At 62.2% G+C, this 20,682-nt stretch overlaps 2 protein-coding genes across 2 annotated transcripts; one reads left to right on the top strand and one right to left on the bottom strand.

Annotated features, from left to right (window-relative positions):
* Positions 1 to 1,380: 1,380 nt before the first annotated feature.
* On the top strand, positions 1,381 to 4,032 carry CBX8 (chromobox 8). The gene is made up of 5 exons (XM_055334177.1): positions 1,381 to 1,541; positions 1,935 to 1,978; positions 2,166 to 2,231; positions 2,342 to 2,408; positions 2,872 to 4,032. Exons 1-5 carry the CDS (start codon positions 1,473 to 1,475, stop codon positions 3,763 to 3,765), a joined length of 1,140 nt encoding a protein of 379 aa, XP_055190152.1. The 5' UTR covers positions 1,381 to 1,472; the 3' UTR covers positions 3,766 to 4,032.
* A 5,483-nt stretch (positions 4,033 to 9,515) lies between these two features.
* Positions 9,516 to 18,369, bottom strand: CBX2 (chromobox 2). The gene is made up of 5 exons (XM_055336193.1): positions 18,265 to 18,369; positions 18,144 to 18,187; positions 17,115 to 17,180; positions 15,198 to 15,300; positions 9,516 to 13,804 (listed from the first exon to the last, which is right to left on the bottom strand). The coding sequence occupies exons 1-5, from the start codon at positions 18,334 to 18,336 to the stop codon at positions 12,503 to 12,505; spliced, it is 1,587 nt and encodes a 528-aa protein (XP_055192168.1). The 5' UTR covers positions 18,337 to 18,369; the 3' UTR covers positions 9,516 to 12,502.
* Positions 18,370 to 20,682: the final 2,313 nt, after the last annotated feature.

Genomic DNA, 20,682 nt, shown 5'->3' with positions numbered 1-20,682 from the left:
CTAAATCCCGGGTTCCGAGGACCGGGTGCGGTGACTGGCAGCGCGGGCGGGGAGGGGAAAGGGTCGGGGAGAGCCGGGTCGGAGGCCGCTGCGGTCCCCGCCGCCGCCGCCGCAGCCACGGGGCCCCGCGAGCCGAGCGACGGCGCCCCCGGCCCCCTCCCCGGCAGCCCCGGGCCGCGCGGTGCCCCCCGCCACTCCCGCCCGGGGCTCCCTGGCCGCGCGTCTGCTGCGCCCGTCGGGAAGAGCCGCGGACAGGAAGTGCAGGGCGCAGGCCCCGCAGGTCAGGTCGCGCCCCCGCCGCCGGTCCCGCCGCCCGCCGAGCCCCGGGCCCTCCCCCAGCACGCCCAGGCCCCGGGCAGGGGGCGGCTGGGCTGCGGCGGCGGCGCGCGGGGCCGGGGCCTGGGGGCGCCGAGCAGCTCGGGCCGGCGGCGGGGGCAGGTGGCGGCGGGCGGCGGGCGGCGGGCGGCGGGCGGCGGGCAGGGTCCGGGGGCCGGAGGAGGGCGCGCGGCGGCCCCCGCGGGGTCCCGGGGCGCGGGGAGGCTCGGGCGGGCGCGGCGGGGGGCCCGGGTCTGCCTTCGGCTTGCGAGCTGGGAGCGAGCGCTCGAGGGCCCGAGGGTGGCCGAGGCCGGGCCGCGCGACCCGAGGCAGAGACACAGGCACATTGATTTGTTAGCGGGATGGGGCGGGCGGCGGCGGGGGAGGCCGTCGTCATGGAGACCGAGGCCGGGTGTGCGGCGGGGGGCGGGGGCGGGGGCGGGGGCGGGGGCCGGCGGGGCGGCTCTCGGGGTCCCGGCAGGGCCCGCGGCGCCCCGGCACCTGTGCATTGTGCATTGTGCGGCGCGGGCGGCGGCTGCGGGGGAGGGGAGGGCGCGCGTCCCGGCGGTGGGGGTGGGGCGGCCGGGGTCTGCCGAGGGGGCGGGGCCCGGCTGACAGCCCCGCGGGGGTCCCAGCGAGGGCCCTGGGGGCCGCCGAGCACCGGAGGGACGACTCGGTGGCGGGGGAGGGGGCCCCCGGCGAGGACAGAGGGCGGACGGCCCCCTCGCCAGCCCGGCAGACTGACAGCGGCCGGGCCCGCCCTCCCCGCGACGTCACTTCCGGCGGCGGCCCCCACCCCCCTCGCGCGGGTCTCTGGAGTAGCCTCGGACTCCGCCCCCTGGCGATTGGAACGCGGGTCACGTAGCAACGCGGGGGAGAAAGGGAGAGGGGCGTGGCCCGGAGCTCGGCCAATCAGCGCGCAGGGGCGCAGGCCCCAGCCGCTCCGCTTTAGCAACGTCGTTAGCAACACGTGGGGCCGGAGGAAGCGCGGGGCGGGAGGGGAGGGGGAGCGGGCGCGCGGGAGGGGGGCGGGGAGGGAGCGGGCGCGCGGGAGGGGGAGGAGAACTGACGTCAGCGGGAGAGTATTATGGTCTGTCGTGCGCTGGCTGCTGCTTTTCTGCTCCTGGAAGCGGCCAAGGGGGAAGCGGCGAGTCAACATGGAGCTTTCGGCGGTGGGGGAGCGGGTGTTCGCGGCCGAAGCCCTCCTGAAGCGGCGCATACGGAAAGTAGGTGCCCCCGGGCCTCGGGCCGAGGCTGGCCGAGCCCTCCCCTCCCGGCCTGGGTTCCCTCCCCCGGCTGCAGCCCAGCTTCCCTTCCCCCAGGTCCCAGCAGCGGCCGCGGCCGTGGCGGCGGCGGCGGCGGCTCTGAGCCCAAGCGCTTTCCTTAGACTTGCAGCGATGCACAGATTGCATGGGTGGGGGGCGGGGTGGGGGGTGGATGAACGCCGGTGCATGCACTTTGTGCAGCGTTTCGTGCAGGGGGTGATGCAGCGAGCGCGTGCCTTTCGCGGTGGGATTTCGCGCATTCATTGGGTGCATGCATTTTTTGCATGTATTTCTTGTGTCCTCGTCATGCATTTCTCCCCTTGCACACACGCATTTTCCCCTTTGCATCCGCAGGGACGCATGGAATACCTCGTGAAATGGAAGGGCTGGTCGCAGAAGTAAGTAGGTTATATGCAATCCTCAACCCCAGACTGTTGTTCGGGAGGTTTCTTTCTTCCTCTTTTTTTCCCTTTACGTTGAAATACAACACAATGCAACGAGAAAAGTTAGAGACACACACACACACCCCCGCCGCTCTTTCCCTGCTCCCGGGACTGACGCCCACTTCTTCCTGATTTCCTCTAGGTACAGCACATGGGAACCCGAGGAAAACATCCTGGATGCTCGCCTGCTCGCAGCCTTTGAGGAAAGGTACAGGCCCTCTCAAGCCTCAGACCCTCGCTCAGGGACACAGGTCCAGTCTGGACTGCAGTCCCACTAGATTCTTTACTCACACCCCCCCCCCCTCTCTTTCCTTCTAGGGAACGGGAGATGGAGCTCTACGGCCCCAAAAAGCGAGGACCCAAACCCAAAACCTTCCTCCTCAAGGTAAGATGGCAGTGTCCAGCCACCGGTGGGCAGCACTGTTGTAGTGTGAGGTTTTGGGGAAGGGGGCCCTGAGGGCTTGTGGACCTTTGGGGTGTCCGCTCTTGTTGCCTATTTATGATGGAGGAAGGAGTCCCCAGACAGGGGACTGTCACCAGGTCAGTGGCAGCCCCAAGGGGTGTCTGGGGGAAAGGGGCTTAGCCACACTAGAACTGTGCCCACAGCCATCCCAAATAGATGTGTAATCAAACACACAAGCAAGAAGCGCGCTTGCAGCAAATGGCTTCTTTCAGACAAATTCTCTACCACACCCCCCTGGACGCTGTGCCTAAGCCCCACCCCCACCCATATAGCAATTCCTGGGCATCAGAGGGTAAAGCAGGGAGGCTCCAGTGGAAGAGGAGGTCCTGGGGAGGGAGTGGGCTGGGGGCCCTGCTCTGCTTTTGACATGCCTTCTCTCCTACAGGCCCAGGCCAAGGCAAAGGCCAAAACATACGAGTTCAGAAGTGACTCTGCCCGGGGCATCCGGATCCCCTACCCTGGACGCTCCCCCCAGGACCTGGCCTCTACTTCCAGAGCCCGTGATGGCCTTCGGAACATGGGTCTGTCCCCGCCCGGAAGCAGCAGCAGCACCAGCAGCACCTGCCGAGTGGAGCCCCCTCGGGACCGGGACCGAGAGCGGGAGAGGGAGCGCGAGCGGGAGCGAGAGAGGCAGCGCGAGCGCGAGCGGGGTGCCAGCCGCACGGATGACAAGCCCAGCTCGCCGGGGGACAGCTCCAAGAAGCGAGGCCCCAAGCCCCGGAAGGAGCTCCTGGACCCCTCGCAGAGGCCCTTGGGAGAAGGCAGCGATGGCCTCGGAGATTACCTCAAGGGCAGGAAGGTGGACGAAGGCCCTCCCGGGGCGGGGAAGTTCCCCGCTGGCCACAGCGTGATCCAGCTAGCCCGGAGGCAGGACTCAGACCTGGCCCAGTGCGGTGTGGCCAGCCCCAGCCCCGCGGAGGCCACAGGCAAGCTGGCTGTGGACACCTTTCCGGCCAGGGTCATAAAGCACAGGGCCACTTTCCTGGAGGCCAGAGGCCAGGGGGCCCTAGACCCAGGTGGCCCCCGTGTCCGGCATGGCTCAGGCACCCCTGGCTCTGTGGGGGGCTTGTATCGGGACATGGGGGCCCAGGGGGGAAGGCCCTCCCTCATCGCCAGGATCCCAGTGGCCAGGATCCTGGGGGACCCAGAGGAAGAGTCCTGGAGTCCCTCTCTGACCAACTTGGAGAAAGTGGTGGTCACTGACGTGACCTCAAACTTTTTGACCGTCACCATTAAGGAAAGTAACACGGACCAAGGCTTTTTTAAAGAGAAAAGATGAATTGCTGGGTGCTGGGTGGGTGATCCCAGGACAAGAGAGCAGGAGAGAGAGTGGGAGCGCAAACTTGGCATCATGCTTTTTATTTCTGGGTGGGAGGCGGCCTTCTGGCTGGTCCTGTCCCCAAACTTCACACGCCCAGCCCGTTCCATTCCTCCTCCCTCCCCTCAGTTTTGGTTGGAAAGAGTATCTCTAGAGTTATATTTTCTATTAGATGTAAATATGTTATTTAAGAAAAAATATCTAAATATATATATTTCAACTCTTGAAGTTGTTTTATTTAAACAAGGAGAGAGAGAGAGAGAGACTCAATGGGGTTTAGTTGGGGCAGACGGGCTGGGTCGCCGCCCCTCAGCCACCCGGGCACTAAGGAGGCTGGGGACCGGGGTACTGGACCTCTGATGGTGTCTGGAGGGACCCACCTCACCCCTCCTTCCTTTTCCCACAGCCCCTTGGCAGACCCCTGGAACCAAGGCAGGACCCGGATTTTTTCTCTCTTCCCATTGGCCCAGCAGGCTAACAAAAGATTGGCTCCCCAATCAGAAAAAAAGGGGGTGGGGTCAGTGTGTTTTGCCTTTTTTTTTTTTTTTTTTAAGAGTAAGAAGTCTGTTTGGGGGGAAAAAAGTATTAACTTGAATAACTTTTGTGTGTGATGTTGAAGGTAAAAAGTTGCAGGTGGGTGGGGAGCATCAGATTCTCCCCCAGGACCACATCAGGAAATGCACTTTACGGGAGATTGTGTGTGTCACACACGCCCATCAGATCGTGTGTATGTCATGTGGATAAAAATCTCCCAGTTCCCTCGATTCCTTTCCTTACTCCACTGAAAGAAAAGAAATGCAGCGAATCTGTTTACATTCCCGAAATGCCAGGATAAATTGGGAGGATTGCATGTCAGCGCCCAGAGTTCGAGACAGTTGTTGTTTTACAGGAGAAGTGTTTGGGGGTGGACTTGTTCCCTTTCGCGTCCTCTAGCCTCGCCAGGAGAAGAGACGGTGGCCCCCACCTCCCAGGAAGAGTTGGCCCGGCCTGCCTCCCCCGGGAGGGCGGGCCGCGGGCCAGACGGGCCCACCCTGCGGGACCCACGGAGGGCGGCGCGGCGGGCGGCGGGCGCGGCTGGGAGCGGGGGTCGGTGCCCAGGCCTGGCCGGGAGTGCGGCGGCGCCCGGGGCTCGGGGCTCGGGCACGACTCGCACCCCCGGCGGCTCCGGCGGGCGAGGGGAAGGAGGGGCGAGGCGAGCTTTCCATCCAAGAATGCGCATCAGAACTTTTGCTCCCCCCCCCCCAACTTCTTAAAAGCAAAAGCTATAATTTATAGGCCTTTTCGATTCGCGGAGTGTTCTCTATTTGAACTCGACATTCAAACTCCGCCAAAGGGGGCGGGAGGAGCGGGAGTTGAAAAGAGGCGGCCGCGGCGGGGGAGGCCGGGCGGCGGCGGGGCCCGGGGCGCCCCCGTGCGCCCCAGGGACGCAGGGCGCGCGCCCCTCTTTGGACTGGAAAGCACAAATCTGTCCCCCCAGCCACCCACACACCTCCTTGTCTTCGAGGGCTGGTCCTGCGGCCTCCGCGGCCTCCCCCCGCCCTGGAAGGGCTGGGAGGGTCCCACTGCCCACCGCCTGGGGGGGGAGCACGTGGGGGCCCCCTGCGCGCGCGCGCGCGCGCGCGCGGGAGGAAGCACAGACTCGGGGCGAGCGAGGCGGGGCCGGGCTGGGACTGGGGGGTACAAGGTGGGGCCTCCAGCCCTGTGCTCCTCCGGACTCCCCCTCTCCCCGCCTCCCTCTCACCTCCAGACTTTCTTGCCTTTAAAGAGAGGGGGTACAATAAGTGGAAGACGGTGAACTAACTACATGATCTTATTTGTTTTTGAATATCAAATTGCGCCTATATAAAGAAGCCCCCCCGGAATGGGGATTTTTATCTGCTCACATTTGTAAAACTGGTATTTTAGACTTTGTATAAAGAAGCGCCGCTTACCAAGTGTATCTACTACATGTGGACGCTATTTTCAGATGAAGCTTCAATGGAGGGACACGTCTGTGACCCAGTGGACGGCGACTCGGGGACCCGCGTCTACCTGGCTGTCGCCTTCCTTTCTGTCTCCCTCCCTCCGTGGGCTCCCGCCTCCCTCCCTCGGGGCTGATTCTTCTCCTTCCTTCTGACTTCCCTCCCGCGGGCCAGCCTGGCTGTGCCCCCGCCGCCCCTCTGTCCACCGTCTGTCCGTGGCCGTGCGTCTGTGTCTTCTCCGCTCGCTCTTGCGACACTGACCTGGGGGGGGTGTGGGTGGGCAGGGGCCAGGGCCGCGTGGCTGAGAGTCTGCAACCACGCGGGATGCGCGCCTGTGGGGTTTATTTAATTCTAAGATTTGTACAAATCTCGAATCGATCCCCGCCTCAGCCCAAGAGTGAAGCTTCAGTACCTATCTTCCGCGGTCGTGAATGTCTGTATCCAATACCGCTTTCTACGTGTTTAAATATATACTTTGTAAATAGAGACGTGTCTCGGTTTTGTTCCTTCCCGGCCCCCCTCACCCCACCCCCCACTCCCATCCCCATCCCCATCAGAGCAGAGGGACGACCACCCCTGGAGAGAGCACCCCTTCCTCCTGTCTCGTTACCCACCCCATCCACCACCACCCTCGCCCCCGTGGGCCCGGAGGATTCCAGCTGCAGAGGCCTTTCCCCAACTGGGGGAACTTCCCAGCTAGGGGAGGGGGAGAGGGGGCTCCAGAGGGACTGGGCTCTGACTCCACTCAGCCCCCAGGGGGGAGGCCGTGGCTCTTCTCACCTACGGGCTACATTCCTCTGGGTCCCGGGCAGACCTCGGGGACACCGGGAGGATGGGAGCAACCTTTAGGGTCCCTTTTCTCCTGGCGGCGCTCCCCCTGCGAACCCCACCCCTAGGCCCGACGGCACTGGTCCCCGAGGCCCTGGCGCCCCCCGGCCGGGCGCCCCTGCGGTTCCCGGCCTGCTTCCCGGGGCTGTCCTGGGACCCGCCCCCCCAGACCCACCCAGCCTCGCCAGCGCTCCCCGAAATGCAGCGCCTCGCGCCTATTGATTGAGGAATTGAATTCGCGGGTATTGCTAGGCAACTGGCTGCTCGGAGCCGGCGCAGAGCGCGCTGATGTGATTAGTGAACCTGGCGCTGCCGGCGCAGCCCCGCGCCCCCCGCCCCCCGCCAGCCTCTCCGTCCCTGCTCCTGTTGGGGTGGTGAAGCCCCAACGCCGGGCGAGGCGCGGTCGGGGGGGGCGGAGCAGGGCGCAGGGTGGGGATGGGGGCTCTCAGCCCTTCCCGGCCGTCGGCTGTGCGGGGCGCGGGCGTGGGGCGGCAGGGGGGCGGCCCTCGGGAGCCCAGGGCACCCACGGCGTCGGCCCCATCCCATCCCATCCCATCCCATCCCATCCCATCCCATCCATCCCATCCCATCCCATCCCATCCCATCCCATCCCATCCCATCCCATCCCATCCCATCCCCATAACCCCTTGCAGCCCTCGCCGCAGAGAAGCCCCGACCTGGGCGCACGGCCTGGCACGAAGGGAGGGGCGTGGGGACGGTTCGCCCGCGCATCTCCTGTCTTCCGCCAGCCGGTTGCGGACCCGCCCTTGGCGGTGCTCCCCGCGCCTCTTTCCCCAGTTTCGGAGAGCTGAGTGGGAGGACCAGGGGGAGGGAGCCAGCGGCGCGGGGCCCAGGGCAGCGGGTCACGGGGCGCTGGGTGCCCTTCGGACTCGAGGGGCCTGCGCAGTCGGGGCGGGGAGGGAGTAGGGTGGCCTGGCCAGGGGCGCCACCGGCGGCCAGCCCCTGAGCCGAGGCCCCACTGCCCGGTCGGGGACTCCCTCCAACCACCTCTCCTGGGTGTTGGGCACTGGCGTGGACTGGTGTTTAGGAGGATGTGAGGGCGCCGACCCGGTCCCCCTTTCCCGGCTGGCTGGCCACCGTCCACCTCGGCAATGGCCGGGAGCTCCTGGCGTGGCTTCCGTCCCCGGGGAAGGTTGGCCAAGAGCCGCCAGGTGCGGAGGCCCGGCCCGCGGTGTCGCCCCGCCCGGGGTCGGCCCCCCTGCGGCCCTAATGCACCGCCGGGGGCAGCTCTGGAACCTGGATGGCTCCCCGGAGCGCGGCAGATCAAATCCATCTTCCTGTCCCTTTGATGCTTACAGGGCGCCGGACCCAGGCGCCGGGAGGCCGGCACCCAGCGCCTTGGGGGTCACTCTCTGGCGTCCTCCAGGCCCAGAGGGGGCCTCGGATCCAGCTGGTCTGAGATGGGGGCTGCTCAGTGCTGGGCGGCGCTCCCCAGCGTCCAGCCTTTGGGGCCTGCACCCGGCAGAGGAGGCTGTGGCTTGGGGATGGGGCCGGGGCTTTCTTCCCGAATGGAGGCCGCCGGGGGACCTGGGCGCCGGCGGGGAAGGGGTCGCGCAGCTGGGTTCCCGGGGCAGCTCCAAGCCGGCGGCGGGGAACGTGCCCCCGCGCGTCCCAAGAGCCGGAGGCTCCGAGTCTGCGGGTCGCGCGCGCCCTCTAGAGGCCACGGCCTCACCCCTCCCCGCGCCCACCCCCTCCGGGCCTTAAGATCCGCCTTGGGCTCGCGGCCGGTGCCTCTCTGGGGCTCGCGGGGCGCCGGGAGGGCCGCAGCTCCCCCGCCCAAGGGCACGCTGCAGCGGGCCACGGTGGCCCCCCTCTGCGCCCTCCCCGGGGGAGGAGGGGCTGGTCAGCGCCGGGATCCTCGGAGCCTGCTGGCCCATCCCGCCGGGCGCCCTGCGGCTGGGCCCAGTCCAGGAAGGCCGCGGGCCGGGTCGGGCCCTTGGCAGCCCAGCCCATTCCTCTGGGAAGGCGGTGGATTAGGCCATCAGACCCGCCGCGCAGAAACGAACAAAGGCCGGCGTGGGTCAGGGCCTGCACCCGCCTGGCCGGGGCTCCCACGAGAGCCCAACCCCGGCCGCCCGCACCCACTCCTTCCCCGCCACCCTCACCCCCTTTCGCAGCTCTCCAAAGCCAGAGGACCGAAGCCCACCTTCTCCACAACAAAATAGCTCCAGCCTCCGCAGGGGCGACAAAGAAAGCAGGGCTGCGGCCTTGCCCCGCAAGGGTTGCGCTTCAAATTCTCGGGCCTTCTCTGCAGAGTGGGTTCTGTTTCTATTCCTCCCCCTGCAGGAAAACATTTCAGGCCTTCGCCCCAAACTAGCCTTTCAACTTCCAGGTCCAACTTCTGTCTTCACTTCAAAGGGACCTTGGTTCTCCCTGGAGGCTCAAATCTATGAACAAATTCAGGCTGAGAGTGATGCAAACCTTGAAGGCCCGCAGAAGGTTCTAGAAGAAGCGAATCATCTCTTTATTGTGAGCTCTTAGTACAGTAGCACCAGGGACTCCAAACCCCTGGAGCGCCAGAGTGACTCCCCTGGAATCTTGCAGCTTTCAAGCGGTGTCTTTGGGGTTAAAGTATTGCCTTCTGGGAAACGTCTGAGTGAGTTTATGTCGTGCAGCCTCCCTGGCCTCTGCTCACTAGATGCCAGGAGCAGCAACACTTACCCCTGCCCCCCAAAACCACCTCCAGACACGGCCAAATCGCCCTTTATGAATGCTGGTGCAGGGGTTCACGGCTATAACCAACCCCACCTTTGCTTAGAAAAAAAACACCTTTTCCGTGCTAACCGCTTCCAGAAGCCTTGGATGTTCTATGCTTTAGGCCACATCCAGAGTACTTCGCCTCAGGAAAGGGCAACCGAAGAGACTATTGTTTCCAGGCATCAAGCATCACGCACACCAGGCTGACAAGTTAAAGAAAAGATTTATTGATGTACTAAAAGTTAACAAAGACAAAAACCTGACACCACTCACTCTAAGGTCGTTCCCCTGCAAAATAAATTAACGTCAAAAGAACAACAAAAACCCCCCCCCCAAAACCTGCAACCTAGGCCTAGTGTTAGTTTTCCAAAAATACTAGAAAAACAACAGAATCTTAAGATGTACTTGAGCAAAAATCTGGTCATCTAGGCACTACCTCGCCCCTCCTCCCACCCCTCCCCCCAACCATGGCGGGCTTCCTGGGGGAAGCATTTTCTCCAACTGGCAGGTCCTGATTGAATATGGGGGCTGGGCGGCAGCCCTGCTTCAACAAAGATCTCAGGCTTCCCGGGGCAATAACATCTTCACTTTTGTTCCCTCTCTTTTAAAAAAAAGCAAACAAACAGCCATAGTTTAAAGCAATTAGAAGTGGCATACATGAATGATTTTTTTCTTTTTAATTAAAAAACACAAATCAAGCCAGCCATTGGCACTGGTCCAAAGCTCTGGTCCTCCCCGTTTCTCCTCCCCATCCCCCCCTCGTGAAACCTCCAGGCCCAGAGCCTTCTTAGTCAGGTCAGAATTTTGAGTGTAACCAGATCAAGGTACACTCTTTTTGGTACCAAAAAATATATATAAAAATATGTCCAACCCTCTTAAGACAAGGACGGACTGGCTGGCCACTTCTTCCTATCCGTTGCAAGCAAACAAAGACACGACAGGATTCACACACCCATTCAGTATACACCGTGATGCAGTCCATGTGGGTAACCCCGCAGAACAGACCAGGGGTCTCCGATGTGGCTGATCCCCAGCGCCACACACACACACACACACACACACACACACACACACACGTGCATACACATAGCAGCAAATAAAAAAAGTACTACTTTTATTGGTAAACATGACATTCAACTCTTCAGCAAAGGCAGTCACACACACACACCACACACACACCCTTTTAAACAGAAACCACATGGAGTCCCAAGCACCAAAGAAACCACAACACAGCGAGAAGGCAAAGTGGCTGGAGTAAGGTGTTTGCAGATTCAACTTTGGGATTGAAAGAGCTGGTAAACAGAAAGGCACCACGTGGGGGTTCGGAGACCCGGCTGCTGGGGGCGGCGGGTCAGCGCTGACACACGTGTGTCCAGAGGCCCGCAGGAGCCCAGGCTTAGCCCGCGGGGCTCGGGGAGCTGCTGTGGGCCTGGCTCTGCAGCCTAAGGCAGAAGGGGAGTCGCAAAACCTGGCCGCCTGGCGGGGGCAGCCCACAGGAGCCCCCGTCTCCACTGCCAGGGTGCATCTGGGTGTCTAGAGCTGGACGGGGAGCCGGCGTCTGTGGCCCAGTGTGCTGGGCGCCTTCTTCCACACTGTGCAGTCACCTGCAAGCTCTTCCCGCCTCCTGGGGCAGTGGAGGGGGCAGTTCTCCCCTTTACTGCCCACATTCCAGTTTGAGCCTGGTTGTCTGGGACTCTCAGCCCTCAGGTCTGCCAAGATGGGCACCCTCTGGCCGCCGCCCCGTGTGGCCACCACGCAGGAGACGGAGAAGCTGCACCTGGAGAACCCCTGACAAGGTCCTGGACACGCATCTGTCCCCAAAGGCACGCTGTTGAAATGGATTCAGACGTACAAAAGCCATCTCTTTCTATTTGGCGAGGAGGAGGAGGGGCTAGGGGGCTGGAGGTCTGGCAGGCCCACCCCTCGGTAAGCCTGGGCTCCCCTGCCATCAAGGCAACAGGACCAAGGGAGCGGCCACACCTGCTGGCTGGCTTCCAGCAAGAGCTGAGGCAGAAGACGACCCCACCTCCACTTTTCTTTTGGCATCACAAAGACCTGGTGACCCAGCTCCCTGACCCACCTTCCTGCCCCAAGCCATACAAGGCAGCTCCCAGACAGCCGGGGTGGGGGGTGGGGGGTAGTTGGGCTGGTAGATTTGGCCTTTCTGGGGCCCTCTGCCAGGTGGGGCACTCAGAACCCCCAAAGGTGGGAGGGATTGTCAGGGAGAGGCAGTGCCCATCCTCCTGGGCAGAGGTGGGCATGGGCGGGAGCAGCACCGAACACCCACACGACAGCTGGAAGCCAGCAGGCCCTGGGAGGGTGGATCTACTCCAGTAATTGCCTGCACACCCCCACCTTCCAGGGGCTCTTGGGGCCATGTGTGGGGCCACAGCTGTCCTTGCACAGAACAGCAAAAAAAAAAAAAAAAAAAAAAAAAAAAAGTATAAAGGGCAGTGACAGCGACCCCTTCTGCTTCTGCCACCCCCCCCAACCCCGAACATGGAGGCTCCAGGTGAAACAGCTCTGGGACTAGCCCTTCCCAGTCTGTGACTCCCAGCGCAACCCCAGGGGCGCTGCAGTTGTTGACCGGAACCAGGGTTACAGGGCACTGAGCACCCCACCAGCCAGCACCGGTCCTCCTCCATCCAGGCCCCCAGTCCTCAGCCGTCAGGCACTGCCCTAAGGGGAGCACTGATTGGCGAGGCCCCTTACTTGCCCCCCACCCCAGGCCCTCTTGTAAAAACCTAACTTGAGCCCTGGAGAGGTCAAGGCCTTGCCCTGCCCCCATCCCACTGTTGGGCAGGGACTACCAGCCTGGATCCCTCCTCTACAAGCCGTGCCCCCTGGAAATCCAGAGCAGAGCTGAGCACCACCCTGTCGCCGCAGGGCAGGCAGGGCAGGTCAAACAGCAAACCTGACAGCCTTGAGGAATGTTAGGCCAGAGACACAGAAGGACTTCCTGAGGCATGTGGGAAGTGAAGCAAAGGCCCAGAGGTAGGAACGAGGGCAAGGCCAGGCCTCGGCAAGGCATCAAGGTACTGTCCCACCTGAAATCACAGGCAGGGCCAGGGCAAGTCCCCTCCGAGCCTGCCCTTGGAGGCCACCCGGCCCCTGGAAAGGGCCTGGGGTGCAGGGCAGTTATCAAAGCAAAGCCAGAGGCCAGAGCCAGGCAGCCGGGTGGCCACAGGGTGTCAGTAATGTCTCAGGTTGAAGAAGCCCACGCTGGTAGGGGACTCCTTCACCGTGACCGTGATGAGGTTGGCAGTGACGTCGGTGACGAAGACGTGCTCAATGAGGCTGCGGGTGGGCTTCCAGTCCTGGCTGGTCTGGACCGACACTGATGGGTTTTGTCTGGCGCCGGGTGGCGAGGCGGAGCCGGGGTCTGAGTCGGAGCTACTCTCCTCGCCGGCGCTCAGCTCTGAAGCCAAGGCCAACTTGCGGGCGTCGCCGGGGGCCGTGTGGCCCTCCTGACTGCTGGGGGCCGCGCTGCCCTTCATACAGTCCCTCTTGCCTGCAGAAGTGGGCAGAGCTGCCACCCGGGAAGCCAGCTTCTCACTCTTGCTGGTGTCGGAGGGCACGGTGGCCCCGCTCCCCCCGGTGAGGCCACCCCCGGCGCTCTTCCCGGTGGTTGGGTTGGTGGCAGGGACACCCTTGCTGGCCGTGGCATGGCGGGCAACCATGCCCACCCCAGCTGTGCCGTTCTTGACACTCTGTAAGTCCAAGACCTGGAGGCTCAGCTCCTGGGTGGGTGCAGGCTGGGGGCCCAGGCACCCAGCAGGGCCCTTGCTGCTACTGTGGATGTAGGGGGGCCCCCCTGCGCCCCCCCCTTTCTGCTCCACAGCCCCACTGCTGGGGGCCTTTGGGACTTTGCTTCCTGGGGAGCTTAACCCCAGCTCCCCCTTCTGCGTCCTCACCTTGAGGTCCAGCCCGAGGCCGCACTTGCCGGCAGTCTGGGCCTTGAGCGCCAGTCTGCTGGCGGCCTGGGCCTGGCTCTGGCTCATTCGGTTCATGTAGTGCACGATGGAGCTCTGCCAGCTGATGCCGCCCCGGCTGGGGCTGCCGGCCATGCCCTTCATCAGACTGGCCAGGTTCTCCGGGGTGGCCATGGCACCGGGGCCACTGCACGCCTCCTTGGCGTGGGCCTTCAGGGCTGCCAGGCCTGCCACAGGGGCGCTGAGCGGCGGGGGCAGCTTGCTGGCCGGCGCCCCCAGGTCCTTCCGGGCAGTCTTCAGCACCTTGGCCAGGCTCACGGGTCTCCGGGCCGCCTTCTGCTCCGGGGGCAGGGGCTTGCGGCCTCGCTTCTTCCGGATGGGGTCCTTCAATTCCGGTTTGGCCACCAAGATCTGGGCCTTCTTCTGAGGCACTGGGTGGGTCTCGCGGCCCCGGGGACCCCTCTTGGCGTCTAAATCACTGTCGTCCTCTTCATCTGAGGAAGTGGAAGAAGACGTGGAGGAAGAGGAGGAGCTGCTGGATTTGGAGGGAGCGTCGGGTTCCTGCAGAGAAAGAGCACAGAGAGTGTCACTGTCTCTAAGGTCGGGTCTCCGTGGTCCACGGGGCATCGGACCCCTCGAAGCTGAAACCTCTGGTGGCTGCCACACTAGAAAGACAGCCAGGAGGGAGTGATTTCTCACCCCCCTTGTTCCAGAAGAGATGTAAAAAGTCCTTATGAGAGTCCTTGAAATGCAGTTAAAAGCAGAAGAACAGGTGTTTTGTGAAATCAAAGCAGAGCAACGAAATGAAGAGCATGCACGGTCATGTCCTGGACACTACGGCCTCAAAGGGGGACGTGAATTTGGCTCCAGGCTCCTCAGCAGGTGACTCGGAAAGGGAAGCGCAGAGCTTACGATGCTTCGTGCGTAATCGCTCGTTAACCTAAAGCCAAGTGCACATCCTGCTTCGGTCCTCTCACTTCTGAAGGTTCTGACCTTCAGAACATTCCGGCACACAGGAAAACAAACTGCTGCCCTCCTGCCTTCTGGGCGTCCCCCCAAAGGCAGGTTAAGTGCACCCTCCCGTTTCTCCCCGGGCCAGCACTTCCAAAGGCACGCTTTAGGGTGATGGAGGTGGCGTGGGCTCCCTGCTGCGAGGCTTGCCCGCCTTCGGTGGGGGACGATCCAATCACACCTGAGGCCTCAGGGCCTCCTTGCCCAGCCAGGCCCACCGCCTTGATGCCACTTCTGTGGTCCCCGCTGGTCACCCCCGGGGAGGAGAGCCCGAGTACACAGGAACCCACTCCCCCGACCCCCGTTCCCACTGTCCTGCTCAAAAGGAAGATTGTGAAGAGCAGGCCAGTGTGGACCAGCCAACAAGCCTGAAGGCAAGACTTTAAGAGCTTCCAGAAGAGCAGTTTTTGTAAGAGACTGAACTCTTGGCCACCACGTGTGGGTTCATGATCCTGGGGCAGTGCCCTCCAGAAAGGAATCCAAGACACATCCCAGACTGAGGCCATGACCCGGACCCCAAGTGTGTGTCCCTGTGAGCACCTACCGTGTGCACGCTTCCTGTTCCTTTCTGTTCCCGTGAGCTACCAACAGTGAGAAAGCAGTCGGCAGCCAAGTCTGGCCCTGCTGTCCACCAGACAGGAGTGCAGGAGGGACGCCAAGTGAGTAAGAAACCAGCTCTCAAGGGCGTGGGCCGCAGCAGGACCCTCCTGGTGGCAGGGGGAGGGTGTGAGGGCGAGCTGGGGCCTGCTGGGGCCCCCTGCTGGCAGAGGCTTAGAGCCACTAGCAAGGAAGGGGCGGAAGGCCAGGGTCTTCTGAGCAAGGACAGACCTTCCGTGGAAGAGCCGGCCTGATCCCCGTTCCCCAAAGCCTTCAACCCTCTTGCTGCCTGCCGCCTTCCACTCTGCACGACGAAAGCAGCCCGGTCGGGCCGGCAGCCACCCACCTTGAGCTTGGAGTGCCGGCTGCAGGACATCACCGTGTGCTTCCTCGGCCTGCCCCTGGGCCGCTTGCCTCTCTTCCGGTTCTGCACCTCCTTCTCGTGTTCCCTTAAGACAATCACCAATCAGGGTGGGAGAAGCCCAGTGCGCACACCCTTTCCCACCACACGAGACCCCCAGGGCCTCAGACACCCAACAGGCCGGGCCTGCCCTAGCTTCCGATCAGTTCCACTGCAAAAACCCATCCCATGGTTACCATACGCAAAGCAGACATCCAGACCCTCTTCTTTCTAAGACTTTTTTTAAAAAAAAAAAAACCTGTTTCATTTGCATTTGCGTAAAAACGAGTGAAAGAAATTCCAGCAAAGCTGTGAAAGGAGCAGTTCTCCAGTTTTCTCAGATCCCTTTCCAGACAGCCCTGTGCTAATCCTGGCTGCTTTCCACAGGTAGAATGTTTTGTGGAACTTCTAGGGTGTAGCCCACTAGAAGGAACCTTCGCGGTCACACGGTCCAAGCCCACTGCTCCAAACAAGAGTCCTGGGCCAGGAGACAAGGACCACTGGCCCCAGCCTCTGCCTCTCTGGGGTGCACAAAATCCTCACCAGTCCATGAACCCGGGTCAAGGGAACCCAAGGCTCTGGTCCCGTCTTGCACTCTGGGCTGGCTTCTCGGATCCAGTGCCCCTGGCTCCCTCATCTTCCCCGCCCCTTCCTTTTTCTAAAACCCGTTTCTAGACTGAGCTCTAGATGGAAGTCCTTGGAGGTGCCTGGTCCCGATGGAGCTGCAGCTCAAAACCTGCACCTCTGGTAGGACACCTTTCATCAGCTCCCAGAACTCAGGGCCATGAAGCCAAGCAAGCTGCCTCCAGCCCCACCCCAGAGGAAGCTTGTATTTCAGGCTACCCCTGGGGAAGGGGCTGATGTGGAGAAGCTTCCCAGTAATTAAAAGGGGCAAACATCACCCCGCTGAGGCCTGGAAAGCCATCTCTTAAAGAATCCAATTAGTACAACCAGACAGTTCACGCTCTCCGAAGCAGCCCCCACCCTGTCTCCTAGAGGGGCAGGAACATCTCACAGGCCTCCTCTGCCAACACATTAACCCGACCCGCAGGTTTTGAACCTCAGACTTGCCCTTACTTACAAATGTCAACCCCACACACCAACCATGTGACTGCCAGCTACTAGTTTCCGGGGGCGGGGGTGTCTTCTGGGTGCACAGGGGAAGGGAGACACCCACGTTCCCTGATTTCTCTTCCCCATGACGTCAGCCAGACCACCCCACGCTTCCCCAACTCTCTTATCTAAAATTAGAGGTGACATCTAAAATCACAGAAGCAAACTTATCCCCTGAGACCGGCAAGGGTGCTCCCTCAGCACCACCTGCTTTACGGCCTCAAGAAAAATAAATGCGTTGTTCCCAGGACAGAACCCACCAGAAGAGGCTTAGCTTTCTGCTGTGCTGTTTCAGGAACCTCTCTGGGCCTTCTCTTGCTCAACAGCACCCTCAGGCAGCACCGGGCGGCCAGGCCACCATTTTTACGGCGAACCTGCCATCCTGGTTTTTATTAGTGCAAATGACTCAACAGAAAAGGTCAACAGGAGAAGCTAGAACTCTTCACGAAGGAACCGAGAAGGTTCATTTTTGCGAACCTGGCTGTCGGAAAGACCTAGAAAGTGACTTCTTAGCTCCAGACACAGGGAGCTGGCGAGCTGAAGGAACGTCCGGAAGGAACCCCTGTGGTACCCCGAAGCTTGCTCCACCTCCGCCGAGGGCCATGGCGCAGGAGGCCCCGGAGACCACCCCGGCTGCCCAGACCCCAGCCCCGGCCCCGGAAGGCCAGCCCGGCCCTGAACAGCGATGCGACGGGCCTCGCTCTCCCCAACATTCTCCCCCTTCCCACGAGGGCTGGTTAACTTTCTCACTTCTTCTGGAAGGCCAGGAGCAGCCTTGGGTCCAGGATATTTTCCTCTGGCTCCCAGCTGTTGTGTCTGGAAAAGCAAAAAGCAGGGCGTCAAGAAACACCAGGCAACGACAGGTCCCTTTGGACAACATCGGGCATGCGGCCACCCCAACCCAGCGCGCCCTCCGATCCCCACTGGTGCAAGGGCATGGGTGGGGGGGGTATGGTGCAGTTCCCCTAAATCCCACAGCGGGAGGGTTGAATTCCTGGAGACCCGGGAGCCTCAAGGCCAAGGCCCCTGCGCCTCAACTCCAAGGGAAGCTACCACCTCAACCCTCAATTAACATGCGGCCTCAGGAAATCTCCGCGGTCTCCCCCTGGGAGGAAAACAAATCCCAATAAAATGGGAAGTCGCCGGGAGGGAAGCCCCCAAAGCCTGGCCCGGATCCAGCGAGGAAGGGAAGGCTGCTCCAGGACGCGCGGAGGGGAAGGGGAAGGGGAAGGGGAAGGGGAAGGAGGGGAAGGCCGAGGGGCGCAGGGGCGCAGCCCGAAGGGGAAGGGGAAGGGGAAGGGGAGGAACAATGTGCTGGCGCCCAGGCGGGCGCGGGCCAGGTCCTCGAGGGGAAGCCGAGGCAGCCGAGCGGGGGGTGGGGAGGGCGGGGAAGCGGCTGTAAACAGAGCCCCTTCCGGGGATGCCCAGTCCCCTTCCTTAGTTTAAAAGGGGGTAAAAAAAAAAAAAAGAAAAAAAAAAAAAGGAGGGTTTGCATCCATCAATAGAAAGCTCAGGTTACAGCGGGCGAAATCTGGACGGGAGGGATGGGGGGGGGTTCGCGCCCCGCGGGGGGCGCCGGGCCGAGGGCTCCCGGGGTGTCCGCGCGCCCCGTAAACAAAGGGCGGCCCCGCGCAGGCTGCGCGCCCCCTTCCCGCCCAGCGCGCGGGGACCCCGCGAACTTCCCGCCCAGCGCGCGGACGCCCCCGCCCCCGCCCCGTCCCCGTCCCGGGCCCGGCCGGCGCGGGCGGGAAGGCGGGCGCCGCGCGGCCGGGGACTCACTTGGAGGACCAGCCGCGCCACTTGACCAGGTACTCGAGCTTGCCCTGCGGGGAGAGAAGGGGCGCGTGAGCCGGGGCGGGCGGGCGCGCGCGCGCGGGCGGGGCCGGGGGGCCGCACGCACCTTGCGGAGCCGCTTGCTCAGGATGCACTCGGCGGCGAAGACCTGCTCGCCCACGCTGCTCAGCTCCTCCATGCTGCCCGCGCCCGCGCCCGCGCCCCGCGCCCCGCACCGCCGCCGCCGCCGCCGCGCGCCCACCGGCCGCACACAAAGCACCGCCCCCGCCCGCGCAGGGCCCGCCCCGCGCACGCGCGCCGCCTCCGCGGGCCTCCCGGGGCGCCTCCGGCCAATGGGCGCGCGGGGGCGGGCGCGGGGCGGGGCGCGCATTGTTCGCGGCGGGCTCGGCCTCGCGCCCTGCGCTGGGGTCCCGGCCGCGCCGGGCCGGGCCGGGCCGGGCTGGGGGCGCCCCGGGCGGGAGGGGGCGGGGCTCCAAGCGGGGCCCGGGACGCGGGGCGCGCCCGGCCTCCCCCGAACTTGGCTTTCCGGGCAAAAATCCATTGTTCTGGCCCGAACGGGGGTGGGGGGGAAGCGGGCCGCTTCCTGCCCCGGCCTCCGAGGGGCGCTGCTGCGGGGCCCCGCCCGGGTCGCGCTCCCCGGTTTGGGGCCGGACTGGCCTGTTTGCGCGGGAGCCCCCCCGAGCCCGGGCGGGGGAGGGAGGAATGGGGCGGGGAGCAGCCTGGCCGCGTCCCCCCAAAGGCGACCGAGGAGAATGCACCGATGCATGCACCGAGGCAGGGCGAGCTCCTTCTTCCCGCTGGGAGGAGTGGAGCCCGGGCCCCGCGCCCCCGGGGGCTTCGGAGGGAGAGACCGACCGCACCTTTAATTCCTCCCTCGGGTCTGATGAAACGACTGCGGGGCTGGGGGCAGGTTTGGGGAAACGGTCTCTAACGCCCAGGGCTGGGTCTCTAACGCCCCCCCCCCCCCCCCCGGATCCAGCGAGGTGCCCTGCGGAGCGCACGCGACCCCAAGGAGACCTTTAGGTCGGGGTGGCCTGCAGCCCCGTGTGGGCTCCTGTGGGCAGCTGCCTCCCTTCTGCTGAGACCCGTATCCACGGAGCGAGTCCCCCCCACACACACCTTACATCGTTTAGACCCTAAAGCAGACCGAATCCCACGTGTCCTCAAGGACATGTGTGTATCAGGCTTCACTTTTCCCCCCTCCTCCCGCACCGAGACACTCTAACTCAATGAAAATCCATTTTCTGGATTTGCTTCTCCCTTTGAACGCAGCTGCGAAGTGCTCTCTCTGCTGAGCACATCAGAAAGCCGTTTGTTTCTTGTTGCCGAGGGTGGGTGGGGTGGGGAGGTGTCTAAAAGTGATTTTTGATCATTGAAGCCGTGTTTATAAAGATTCTGCAAGAGAAGTGTGTTTTGTTGTTGTTGTTGCTGTTGTTGTTGCTGTTGTTGTTTTAACGGAAACGCCTGCTGTGAAAATTGGGACCTGCAGGAGCCCATCTTTCCATTGCTGGCATGTTCTCCACTTTAATTTGGTTAAATGTGCTGCATTCATTTGCTATCCTGGAGAGACTGTGGAGTGACATTTGCAAACTTAGGAGAGCTGTATCTACTGTTCTCAAGGAAGGCAGGAAGGAGGGAACACTGGATTGGGGGTTTGGAGGTGGAACTGCAGGCTCACTCTGGAGGGGCTGTAGCCCAGAACCCTTGTTTGGGGATGAAACCTGCAATCCTGGTTATAAGCAGAGCGTCGCTTATAATCTCCAGCTCTTTCTGTGTCCCTGTCTTCTGGATCTAGGCAGTAAATTGTGGGGTTGAAGCGGAAGGTGTATTTATTGTAATCCTAAAAATAGCTGGATCGGTTTCAACTCAGGTTTCCTTGCAGAATTTGTCTTGGGTGTGAGGATTTCGCCTTGGAATGTCCAGTTTCCTCTTGGTGAGATATGGTTCCCTGGGATACTTGCTTAATTTTTTTCCCCCCCCAAGGAAAGGAAGCTTAGGAAGGAGAATTCTTTCGTGCCCTAAGAAACACGTTTGTCTAGGATTTGATCCCAACCTATTAAAAAAAAAATCAATTTCCTGGAAAGTTGAACGCATACCTCTTCTATTCAACTGCGAGTATCCAGTTTGGGTGGAATAATGTTTAGATAATTTATTTGGAGAAACAGATATGACAGATTTGACTAGAGTTAAATTAGCAGATAAATAGGGCGAGGGTTGATCCAAAATCTGTAATGTGTTCCATAAAAACGAAACTGGAAGTAGGCAGAAAGGAGGAATAATTCCAGCTAATCCAATTGTGTCAAAACACGGGTTTAGGCTAACGCAGCTTCTGTCTTCCGTTTTGACTGTCACCGACTGTCACATTTAAGAATTATTAAGACAAGTTAGAACTAATTATTTTCCTGTTCATTCAACAAGGAGTTACTCAGCATTTGCTGTCAACCCGGCATGACTAGCTGGAGGTCTGGAGAGTCTCGCAGCGCCGTCTCAGAGAACTTCCCGAGATGGTGGGAGTGCCTTGTAT

The sequence above is a fragment of the Nyctereutes procyonoides genome, unplaced genomic scaffold (genome assembly GCF_905146905.1).
Source record: "Nyctereutes procyonoides isolate TBG_1078 unplaced genomic scaffold, NYPRO_anot_genome, whole genome shotgun sequence".
Lineage (NCBI taxonomy): Eukaryota > Metazoa > Chordata > Mammalia > Carnivora > Canidae > Nyctereutes > Nyctereutes procyonoides.
This window is presented reverse-complemented; position numbering and strand designations above follow the sequence as displayed.